The sequence below is a fragment of the Biomphalaria glabrata genome, chromosome 13 (genome assembly GCF_947242115.1).
Source record: "Biomphalaria glabrata chromosome 13, xgBioGlab47.1, whole genome shotgun sequence".
NCBI lineage: Eukaryota > Metazoa > Mollusca > Gastropoda > Planorbidae > Biomphalaria > Biomphalaria glabrata.
This window is the reverse complement of record NC_074723.1, coordinates 34050284-34062866: the sequence shown is the minus strand read 5'-3', so window position 1 is coordinate 34062866 and position 12583 is coordinate 34050284. Positions and strand designations below refer to the sequence as shown.

General features: G+C 34.5%; 1 protein-coding gene across 2 annotated transcripts; it reads right to left on the bottom strand.

Moving 5' to 3' along the window:
- Window positions 1–4151: 4151 nt before the first annotated feature.
- LOC129922340 (tumor necrosis factor receptor superfamily member 10C-like) lies at window positions 4152–12509 on the bottom strand. Of its 2 annotated transcripts, XM_056007990.1 has the most exons (4): window positions 12366–12384; window positions 12164–12256; window positions 7364–7968; window positions 4152–5548 (listed from the first exon to the last, which is right to left on the bottom strand). In XM_056007990.1, exons 3-4 carry the CDS (start codon window positions 7869–7871, stop codon window positions 5349–5351), a joined length of 708 nt encoding a protein of 235 aa, XP_055863965.1. In that variant the 5' UTR covers window positions 7872–7968; window positions 12164–12256; window positions 12366–12384; the 3' UTR covers window positions 4152–5348. The 2 variants fall into 2 exon arrangements, with proteins under 2 accessions (XP_055863965.1, XP_055863964.1); XM_056007989.1 differs by lacking the exon at window positions 12164–12256 and having other exon boundaries at window positions 12366–12509.
- Window positions 12510–12583: the final 74 nt, after the last annotated feature.

Here is a 12583-nt window from a genome sequence, read left to right as displayed (position 1 = left end):
CTAGATGATATGAACTATGGAGAATCACTAGTTGATATGAACTATGGAGAATCACTAGTTGATATGAACTATGGAGAATCACTAGTTGATATGAACTATGGAGAATCACTAGATGATATGAACTATGGATAATCACTAGATGATATGAACTATGGAGAATCACTAGTTGATATGAACTATGGACAATCACTAGTTGATATGAACTATGGAGAATCACTAGATGATATGAACTATGGAGAATCACTAGTTGATATGAACTATGGAGAATCACTAGTTGATATGAACTATGGAGAATCACTAGTTGATATGAACTATGGAGAATAACTAGTTGATATGAACTATGGAGAATCACTAGTTGATATGAACTATGGAGAATCACTAGTTGATATGAACTATGGAGAATCACTAGTTGATATGAACTATGGAGAATCACTAGTTGATATGAACTATGGAGAATCACTAGATGATATGAACTATGGAGAATCACTAGTTAATATGAACTATGGAGAATCATTAGTTGATATGAACTATGGAGAATCACTAGTTGATATGAACTATGGTGAATTACTAGTTTATATGAATTATGGTGAATTACTAGTTGATATGCACTATGGTGAATCACTAGTTTATATGAATTATGGTGAATCACTAGTTGATATGAACTATGGTGAATCACTAGTTGATATGAACTATGGTGAATCACTAGTTGATATGAACTATGGTGAATCACTGGTTGATATGAACTATGGTGAATCACTAGTTCATATGAACTATGGTTAATCACTAGTTTATATGAATTATGGTGAATCACTAGTTGATATGAACTATGGTGAATCATAGTTGATATGAACTATGGTGAATCACTAGTCGATATGAGATATGGTGAACCACTAGTTCATATAAACTATGGTGAATCACTAGTTCATATAAACTATGGTGAATCACCCATCTCGTTGACCGTCGGCCATTGAAACAGATTATCTTAACATCATGTGCCCCATAGATCGCAAGGTCTGATAGGGATTCTTTACTTACCAAAATATATAAATGGAATTACTTTAAAATGTGTAATTATATTTCAAATTGTTATAACCCTGGTTTGCACACCGCCCTACAAGTTTGTGCAAAAAAAAGGTGCGTTTTGGCTCGTGCACTGCTAGAGACTAGACTGAGAAGGAAGGTAACTCTGGAGAGACAGCGGAATTATAAGTCTAGAACTTAGGCAGTGCTCAAGGTAGACTTTGTAATTATGTATTTGTGATGTTCTTTAAATAAAGACCTTTCTTAGTGTAGTTAACTCCTTTAAATGTATTACATTTTAAATGTAAAAACATACTGTCTATGTTTGCTATATGTTTATTTTTATATTTATATTTAACAATTGCAATATATACTGTCCAAGACAGGTATGGTGAGAGTAAATATTTTACTTCTATGTTGATAGTTTGGTATGATAGTTATATCCCTTTGTTTATGTACTCCCAGACCCAGGTTATGAACGTGAATAGTCTGCACGTGTTAAGAACTGAATGGTTTAGTTTTCCTTGAATGTGAGAGAGAGAGTCAGTGGGGTCTTGTTCCCGGTCCAGGAAGATTGGATAGTTGTTTCCCGGACTGGTGTTTGTGCGGTTAATATTTACGGAGGGTGTTGCTGTCATTATGGATTTTTTTGGATATTAAAGTTATTATTATTTTCCTGGATAGCTGGAGTTTCTTGTAGCAATTAATTTTTCGTAAGTATCCCGTTGAGCTAACTGAGAAAGAACCAGAAATGTACTAATATTTTCTGCTTGTTATGTGAAGTACCTGAATAAATCAAAGTACTTTGATTTTTTTCATGTTGATTGCATGTTGTTTCTGTAGCTACTATGTGTTTGTTGTGTGTTATTATTATTATAGCTTTTTTTTATATAGCGCTACTTTCATGCTTATAGCATGCTCAGAGCGCTTTTTGGTCCAATCTCATTTGTGGACCAGTGGGGGGGGGGGATCTAGGAGTTGGTTTTCCGTGCTGCCTTTAGGCTCTGCCCAAGTCGGGTGTCGAACCTCGGGCCCCCTTCTAGGTAGCCAAGCCAAGCCAAGTTTAAGCTCACTTGGCCTCTCGACCACGCTTGTTGATAATGTGTTGATTGTGAGTTGATTTGGTTTTGATATTGTGTTGATTACATGATTCCACTCACGTAGAAGAGAGCACCTGGAGGATTGAGTAAGAAAAACAGCTTGAGATATCCCAAGGTTACATGTGGGAAACACAGCTAAGACCAAAAGAAAATCTTCGGCAAAATGCTCTTTGTCAGGGTTCAACTTGTATCTTTGGCTCTTGTTGTCTTGGTTCCTGTGGCTCACTATGGGGTTTCTTGAATACTAAATAATACTTGCTTGATACTTTCTTGGTTACTCAATTATAATTCATCAATATTTGCTTAACTCAAATAAGAACACTTAATATACATCAACTCTAACTCCTTATATTTATGAATATCGATAATACTTAATAAAGCACACAATTATATCACTCTATGAAATAGTAATACACAAAACACCAGTCCATCAGCTTATAAATATATAAATACATAAATACCAGTCCAGGAAGTAAACGTCCAACCTTCCTGGACCGGGAGCAAGACCTTACTGACTTAACACATTCTCTCGCACATTCAACGAAGACTTAATCACTCAGTTCACCGCACGTGCAACACTTGGCATTCATAACAAGGGGATATAACAATCATACCAAAATATTAAACTAACATTCATTCTCGCCTTACCTCCCCCTGACACTCTTTAAAGCGGCGAAACGAACAGACCCCGACAGACAATGGTTATGTCAATGCTGAATGTTTCGAAATATGTAGGTAACAGCTAGGTCTGCTAATCCAATTGATATACTGTATCCTATCCATCCTTCAGACTTGAAGACAAGCTTCATTCTGTATAACAATTGTATAAAGTAAACAAGAATATAGTGCTATACATTTTAAATAGAGCCATCTCATTTTAACAATAAAACGTTACGTTTTGCTTTAGTAACAATGTATTTGGAATTTCTTCACTTCAAGAACTGACAGTGGTCTGTAACAGTGACATCAAAATGACATTTGTAAGTATTGACATATTCATATAACATGAATAATATCAGACATTTAACATACTTATTCTCTAATTTCCTGTATATATTCTTGAATATTTGATAATTTTAATAAACGTTTATTATTAAGTTTATTTTTATACCCCAGCGACCCTCCTGAAATGCCTAAACGTACATATACTTCTCATATATCATTCATGCAGCAACTAGTAGGTAAGGGAAATAGCTCTGTGTTGACATTGTCACTGCTATTTTTATGATTAGCGCCCCTTAAAACACAAATATTAATAAATAAATAAAAATAAATTTTCGTGCGTTACTTGGGGGCTTTGCGTACGCAAGTTAAATAACAGACGTTAAAAAGAGAAGATTCTTACTTCCTATACACATCCATATGTCAATCTAGTCAAGCATGTTAATCAGTGACTTAAATTCTGCCAAGTCGTTGGTTTGCTGGCTGATTCAGGCAACCCATTTCATGTTCCAACGACACTTGGGAAAAAGCACTTGTACACATTTTTCCCTAGCATGTGGAATAAAAAATGTGTCTTTCTGTTTGTGTCTTTTTGAGTATTTTAGTTTTAGGTCCTGTCTTTATAATTTTAAATTATGGTTCATTGTTTTATGTATTGATGCTACTTTTATTTCAAACTTCAGTTCAGAAATGTCTGTAAATGTAGTGATTATACTAATGGTGTAACTATAATTAAATGTGAATACTCGTTAGTTATAAATCTGAGTGCACTATTTTGCGTCCATCTAGTTTCTTAATGTTTTCTTAAGTTGAGGACCCCCAAGCAGAGGACGCGTCTTTTAATATTGGCCTATTAAAGGTTAAAGGTAAGCGAGAAATACCCGGGGTTTATGATTTTATTTAGTCGTCTGCTGCTCAAGAAATTACAACGTAACTGAAAAACTGGTGTACTTCCGGAATGTCAACATGGCTACAGGAATGATGGGGGTACGCTAGACATGATTTTTGCAGTAATGTGTAATTATGGTATACCACTGACACCATAATGTATGTTTGAGTTTTTAATAGAAATGAAATAAAACAAGTATAGAAAATGAATATGCGTAATTTAATTTGTAGTACCTCGAATTGACACACACACACAAAAGAGAAAAACTGAAAGAAATATAATAAACACATCACTTATCTGATATTTGTAAAAATATAATAAACACATCACTTATCTGATATTTGTAAAAATATAATAAACACATCACTTATCTGATATTTGTAAAAATATAATAAACACATCACTTATCTGATATTTGTAAAAATATAATAAACACATCACTTATCTGATATTTGTAAAAATATAATAAACACATCACTTATCTGATATTTGTAAAAATATAATAAACACATCACTTATCTGATATTTGTAAAAATATAATAAACACATCACTTATCTGATATTTGTAAAAATATAATAAACACATCACTTATCTGATATTTGTAAAAATATAATAAACACATCACTTATCTGATATTTGTAAAAATATAATAAACACATCACTTATCTGATATTTGTAAAATACACGTATGTATGAAGATAGCTCTTAAACTAACACAACTATATTTATGTACGTAACTCTTTTTTGAACTCTAAGAGATGTCACCCCAATCAACCTTTTCTTTCTTAGAAAATTAATGATCTTTAGCTTTTAAAGTTTAGAAATAATGCATACTCATTTATCGGAATTTCTTTAGAATGGGCTATTACTCTTAGAACTATATGTTTACGCTAATATTTGAAATAAAGCAATTTCCTATTAGTTTCCATTGAGATAATGTTTCCAAAATCCTAGATCAAAATAATTCAAGTCTGTGGTTTTTAATCATCTTATGTACATTTAAGTAGATTGATTACCTAGATCTTTCTCGATTATGTATCTTAAAATTGCAAAATAATATTTATGAGACAAGAGTACTGTTAGTTCTGATGTTCTATCACTAGATCTATATCTAGAAATTGAATAATATGTTACATAGGTTAGGGTTGGAAAAAAAATTACTTCATAAAAGTACGTTTCAGAACCGCCTTGTTTAAACTTTTAAAAAAAAATTTCAATTTTTTTTTAGTTTTAAAAGATTTCCTTGTCCAGTCTAATTAAAATATATATAAGTCTATGGATTAGGCCCAGTGGCGTCACTAGGAGGTTGCGATCCGCACCAGGTGAACCTACCCAAGTGACGCCACTGAATAGGCCTAGTCCTTCCATGTAATAATTATTACAGTAAAGAGTCACGTCAACAATGACAATATCTTCGCCTCCTTTTCAGTATAAAAATGACAACAAGAGCTAAAATAACTAGAACTACGAGGCTTGCTATTCCATTTATAGCCCCAACATCCAAAGTACTGGAGCTGTTCACATCATCACTTACTGCCCCTGATTTGGTTCCTGATAATGTCCCGGTAGATCTAGGTATTTTCTCAATCGAAAGCTCTGGGAAAGAGAAACAAGAAATACATGCCCAATTAAAAATATTTCTTATTCCATTACAAGGGCGAATTCTTATATTCTTCATTCTTCTTTAGTACCTTCTTGCATGTAACGGGTGGCCTGAATTATCTAAGAAAACCAATGATTTCGCAGCCATTTTTAAGTCTCTAATAAAACTGCAGGGCTCTATTAACTCGTGAATGTCCGTAGGGCGTAAGAGATGAAGGTCGTATGTAACATATAATCTATAATATTAAAGGACAGAGAGGAATGGAGAAAGACGGTTGACAGATCTTGTGTGGTGCTCCAACGGTGAAAAAAAACTAAGGGATTGGTATAGGTGAAGCTGAAGTTAAATGTGAACCTTGCCTATTTGATGCTATTGATATGATTGATCTAATTGTCATGTAAAGTGTCAATCTCTCATTTAAAGCCTCAACAAATTGAAATTTTCACTAATTTCTATTTGCCTCGCAGCGTTCCATGTTACATGTTAGGATGGCTGCCTGGTCGTTCAGATTTATCGATGGTCCAGGGTTCAAACCCTGCCCTCTCCCATCCCCCGTCGTCCTGTGGGAGGTTTGAACTAGGAAGTAATTATCTTCAACTCTGAAGGAACATTCGTGGTTACCCCTGTTTGATCTTACAAATGTTACGTGCATAATTTGAAATACTACTTATTATTGTTTTATTTTATGTTCCGCTTATATGAATACTTCATATTTGTTCTTTTAAAAAAAAAAAGTAAACAGTTTTATTGGAAATATAGGTAATAAGTCTGATAGAAATTTTAAATTTAGTAATACAATTGTAAAAAAAAAAGCAAAAACGTTTTGACAAAAACTTTAAAACCGTTTGCATAAATGTGTTGAATTTTTCGCATGTTGATATTCCACTTACTAAGTAGTCACCCGTGTTTTTGTACTATTAACTCACAATCAGTCTTGGTGAAATCTTTTCCCAACTGTTCCAGATAAGTGATAGAGTGATAACGTATTGAGAAAGTTAGATCTTGAAATAGCGCTAAACATAAATAAATTGGTAAAATCTTTCTAATGGCACAGATTCATTGTTGTTGTTCTAGATCTTTTTGATTACATGACTGATCCAAACTAATTAATACTATTACACTTCGTACAAGCTTTTTTTTTTTTTTTAATTATTTTCTTTTTCTTGTTTTAACTTTCTTTTGAAAAGGGCAGCATAGAAACCTTCTCCTAGATAACCTTTTCCTCCCACGACTGGTCCTCAACACTGATTGGACTATAATGCCCTAAGCTATATTAAAGTTTTGCAAAACAAAAACAATAAATGAAATATTTCTAATAGCACACATGTATTCGTGTTAGTCTAGATTAGGGGTTCTCAACCTGTGGGTCTCGACCCCTTTGGGGGTCGAATTACCATTTCCCAGGAGTCGCCTAAGACCATCGAAATTGAGGTTGTTTTTTTTTTTTGTTGTTTTTTTGTAATAAGCACATTTCTACCATTGATGGTATGCATTAAGGCTACCCTTTTTTTTTTTTGTAATTTGAGCACAAATTTAGTTTACACTCAATAAAATTACAAAAGCATTTACTCTGTAATACATCATGGATGTCAGATAAATACATTTTAAATTTGATTATAATTTTATAACAGCAAAATCATATTTAGGGCCTACTTAGGTCTAAGGCCGAAACAAATTTTATGGTTGGTGGTCGCCGCCTAATGAGGAATCGTATTAGGGGTCGCCGAGCTAAAAAGGTTGAGAACCGCTAGATCTAACGGGAATTTGTTTGTTAATATAAAATAGATTAGTGTATTATTTTAATTTACCTTCAGGTTTGGGCTCAGACACATCTTTTTTGGTAGCTACAGTTGCCCTCAATACGCAACAGTAGTTTTTATCATTAGACGGATGGCTACAAGAACTGCTACCATTATTAACTTCTAGCACCATTTCCGGTTCAGGGCAGCATATCGCATCACTGGTGTCATGGCATTTCTTGACTTCATGCATACTTTCGTCTTCGCATTTGGTACATGGCTGGCAGAGTAGAGTGGGTCCATTCCTGTTGAATTTCCCCTTCTTACAAATAAGGACTGAGTTGTGGGTTCCGTTGCATCTCTGTTCCTCAACTTCATCTTCATTCGCTTGTGTGCAGGGTTTACAAGCCGAATGATTATGATTAAATTCATCCATATAACTACCTTCTGGGCACTTTTGGCATACATTCGCTGATAAAAACTGGCCAGGTTGGCATATTGCCAGGCAGACTGGCAGTATTGTCATAAAGAGAGTCAAAGCGTAAATGCCAACATGGCTAATTCGTAACGTCGCCATGTTACTTATAAAAAAAAGTTATGGCTACTTAGATTGAGCCCATTCGAGATAAGAGTTTAAAATGATAATCTGTTCTTGCTGTGTAATTGCTTGCAAACTGTAAAGAGAAACACGAGAACATTATTAAACAATTTCAAGCGAAACTAATGGTATCAGCGGAGGAGTGGCGGATCTTTGGGCGTTACGGAATCTACTCAGCTCTAATGAGTACCTGACATTAGTTGGGGAAAGTAAAGGCGGTTGGTCTTTGTGCTGGCCGATTGGCACCTTAGTTTTTCCTTTACTTAAATAGTATCAGATTTTTAAAAATTTGTAAGTGTGTTGGCAAAAGCAAATTACTAGTTAGTACCTTTATAGTATGGGGGGCTCGTTGACGGAATGGCTAAGCGCTTTGATTCCGACCTGGAATCCTGGGTCTTTACAATATATGTAATATATCTTTTACTTCGAGGAAGATAATCTAATTAAGTCAAAGATTTTATTATTAAAGTAGCCCAGTAGCGTAGTCATGGATCTAAAACAAGAGTTGCATTGCACTTGGGATCAATACTGCTGGCGTATCCGGTGGGTAAATGCTACTAATAGACTAGGCAAAATACAACATAAAAACGCACACAAAAGATTGTGTAAATGCGTTAGGTGTAATGTAAATTTAAAAAAAAAAAAGTTGCTTTTTAAATATGTTGGCTAAAACTAGATAGCGACAAGCCCTTTAAAATACAAGTGTGTAGGTGATATGTGTAAGCTAATAATAATGATTCTTTAACCAGCAGTACCCATAACGTTTCAGAGAAATATCGATTACATAGTAGGATTAGGCCTACGCATTACTCTATCTACTTTCTCCATAAGAAACCTTTAAGGTGTAAAACCCCCTAGGTCATATGTACCAGTGTTAACAAAAAAAAAATCTCCCCCAATATATTTTAATTAACTGTTGGAGGAGATATAAAGAATGTTATCATTATTTTAAAAACAAATTGAAGAGGTAAATATAGCGTTAATTTTTTGAACATTCGGGGAGGAGAGCTCACTCCTTTTGACAATTCCACTCGACTCAAGTCTCTAACTAAGTATGAGTAAACTTTCATTAACTCTTTCTCTCCGTAATTATTTACCACATTCTGGTGGAATCAACGTTGGTATCGTTAGGAGAGAAAGAGTTAAGAGGGTCAAGAAGATTTGTCAAATTTGCCTTATTCTCATATAACTTTAAATAAAAAAAATGATCCTATTTTAATAAGGGAGCTAATTGATTGTAATTTAAATATATAAGTCTTAGAAAACACTAAACGATATCTTATCTTATATCTTATATTGTGTCATACCATATGTGTGCACACCATTTATTACCTTTATTTTATTTTGCAATACCTCTATTCATTTCGTAAATTCGTGGAAATTTCTGGGTGGGAAAAACCTCTAACTATTTTCCTAAAAGTATTTACAGTTGCTTTTTATTTTTGAGAAAAAAATTCTACACGGTTAGACAATATATATACATACAGTTATACATATGTAACGGTTCAATCAGTCTTACTGCAACCAACTTTTTCACCTGCGTCTTAATTAGCATATTAGAAAGTTAAAGGAAACCAATAGTGTGCATATCGATTTGCGAGTAAAAGCTGATTCGTACCCATATGTTTTGATATGTATTGCTAGAGTATGTATTGATATTTATTCTACCATACACACAAAAAAAAAAAAAAGGAAATGAATTGCAAAAAAATGTGTAAAAACTATTTCACATCCATATAGCCGATAACAGTTTGTTTACACTCTTTATAATGTATGAACAACAGATTTTCACAAATTGGAACATTTTAACACCTCCCTTATCTTATCTTATCTTATATAATAAAGATGTTACTTCAAAAAAGAAGATGATTACGTCCTACGCGTCATGCATTCAGTCATGCATGTTAACCAATGATTTAAGCAAAGTATAGCTTGCTCTAAAGTCACGTGTCTTTGATTGACTGCTGTAAACATACACTCTTGCTTTGTTTCAAGTCTCTCTTCCCTATTCATAGCTTTAACTCTTTCTCGCCTTTAATTGTTTTCCACGTTCTGATGGAGTAAATCATTTTGCTCATTTGTGTTTAGCTACACTGTTATGATTAAACTTCAATAGCTTTTTTTGTATGCAATTAGAAAATGTTATATTATGTATATAATATGTTATATTATGTATATAATTAGAGTAAGTAATTTATAGGTAGTGAAGTCCAACTCCTGGCCTTGACGTGTGGCTCAGATATTGAGTCCGGCGGAACTGTTCTCACTAACAGGAGAAGGGGCAAAGGCGAGTAACTGGCGCCTAAACCAGTAAGCTTCAGGCAGGAAGGGCTCGTTAGCCATGGCTGGCTACCCAACTAGGAGAAGGAAAACTCTGAATTCAAACCTCTGTTGCCTTGCAGCTATACCCAATCATGGGAAAGGCTTCGAGAGTCAACCCTGAGGAAAAATTAGGAGCTGGCGACCCTAAGCAGTTTGCAGCACCCAGTTCTACACTCTGGCAGAACCTGCGACGTCGCTGACCCCAAATTGTATCGGCACTGCCGTTCCTTTGGATACATCAGCTTCGTGGAGTGGGGGGGAACTGATGTGTGGGTGACATCGTTCCGACCACAACTTATGCCCAGGCATTCATCTCATTTCCATGAAATGATCCAAAGTCGCTTCGCGGCTTAAGGAGGCCATATATATATATATATATATATATATATATATATATATATATATATATATATATATATATATAATTATAGAAGAAAGAATGCTGTTTTTAAAGCACACAAACTTTAAAGCTTATAAAACCAAAAATTATTTTTATTTAATGGGTTGAAATCAACGTTGGTATCGTCAGTTAGGAGGGAGAGAGTTAACTAAAAACGTAATGCTATGCTCTGGATAGAACGAAACCGTTGCGTCCTGCTATTGAATGTAAGTCAACTGTTTTTAGAAATGTTTCTATGCATTTTATGAAAAGCTTTTTTTTTTAAAGATTATGAAATATTAATTAGAAGTTACATATTCACACAGAGGTACATACTCTCACATGTACAGTTCAAATGTTTCATACCTGTATAGAATTTAAATACTCCAGATTAGGCCTACTTGATGGTATATAAAATAGAAAGAAGAAACTTAACCCTATATGTCAGGTTTAGGAATTATTTGTGTTGTTAAATAGCTGTACACACTTAAGGTCCCGAGGTTCAACCTGACAAGAACATCATTCACACACAGTCTTACACACAGTCGTACATATAGTAACCAACTAGGTGGATGGTTTAAATAACAAAAATAAAAAAATAAATTAATTGTATGATACTGATAGATGTATATGTTCAATGATAATGATAGAATGATAAAAAGATAACATATATAGATAGATATTATTCAATAATTCACATAAGAACTTTGATACTGCTATTAACTTGTCGCACTGGTTTCATAGTCCACCAGACGCTGACCGACTGGCGTCACAAAAACTGCCAACCTCGGCAATACTAAAAATAGACCCCAACTGATACCAACTGATGTGTAACTGCCCTGACACTTAACGCGTCGATGATCGAGATATCACAACGAAGTAACTGACTCTAAACAGGAGTCCGAAAATCCAAAGAAAGTAGTACAGACTAATAACCCTTTACGGACTAACACACCGTCCGTTTCATTCAAATTTAGAGGGTGGACTGACTCAGGACAACGAATGACCAATAAATGTCACCGGACTTTGTGAAATAGCAAAAACAATTCAAAACAGAAATACAAGGCACTCTTGCCCCGTACAAGTCACTACGAGTAGAGGAAATAAAACAGAGTTGGGACAAAGCAAAAGACACTTACCTAAACTACGCGACCTAGTTTAAATCATATATTTTATAACATAAGAAAACATAAAAAAAGGAAACTTCCCCTGTCAGAAGTAATGGACTATAGGCAAATGACGTAAAGGTCATCTGTTTCTGTGGCTTACGGTTAACGAGGCGTCATGTGGCCGGCCAGCACAGCGACCAACCGCCTTTACCTTTCGACAACTAATGTTAGGTAACCGTTTGATCCAAAATTAAAATTCCCAGTCTTCACCAGGATTTGAACCCCGGACCCCGGTTCGAAAGCCAAGCGCCCTACCGCCAAGCCACCACGCCTCCTAAAAACGTGGTTACTAACAATTTAAATTTAAAAAATTCCGCAAATCAAATATGACTCGCTATTATCAGGAAACATACACGGCACCACCTGGTCGTTATATCATTTCAGAATTACATTTTTAGTACCTTGAACGTGCTATCACTTTCTCTCCGTAATTATTTATCACATTCTGGTAGAATCAACGCTGGTATCGTCAGTTAGGAGAGAAAGAGTTAAATCTGTTATAAAATGAAAGCCAATAGAAAATAAATCCTCTATATAAACACTTTGTTACTTATGAATTTAAATTTGTAAACACAGATCTAATTATATCCGATAAGAACTTACAGAAGAGTGGGACGTCATTGAACTATAATATAAACACACTGCACACACATTTAAACTCCCTCCATGTATACCCCCACATACCCTTTGCACATTATGCCATTTAAAGACTATCTGCATATCGACCTGCTCTGAACAGAACGTAAAGACACTATCGATTACATTTTATTGAAAAAAAAGTAATCAACCATACAGTTCTGCCCTCTGCAAGCAGCTACGAT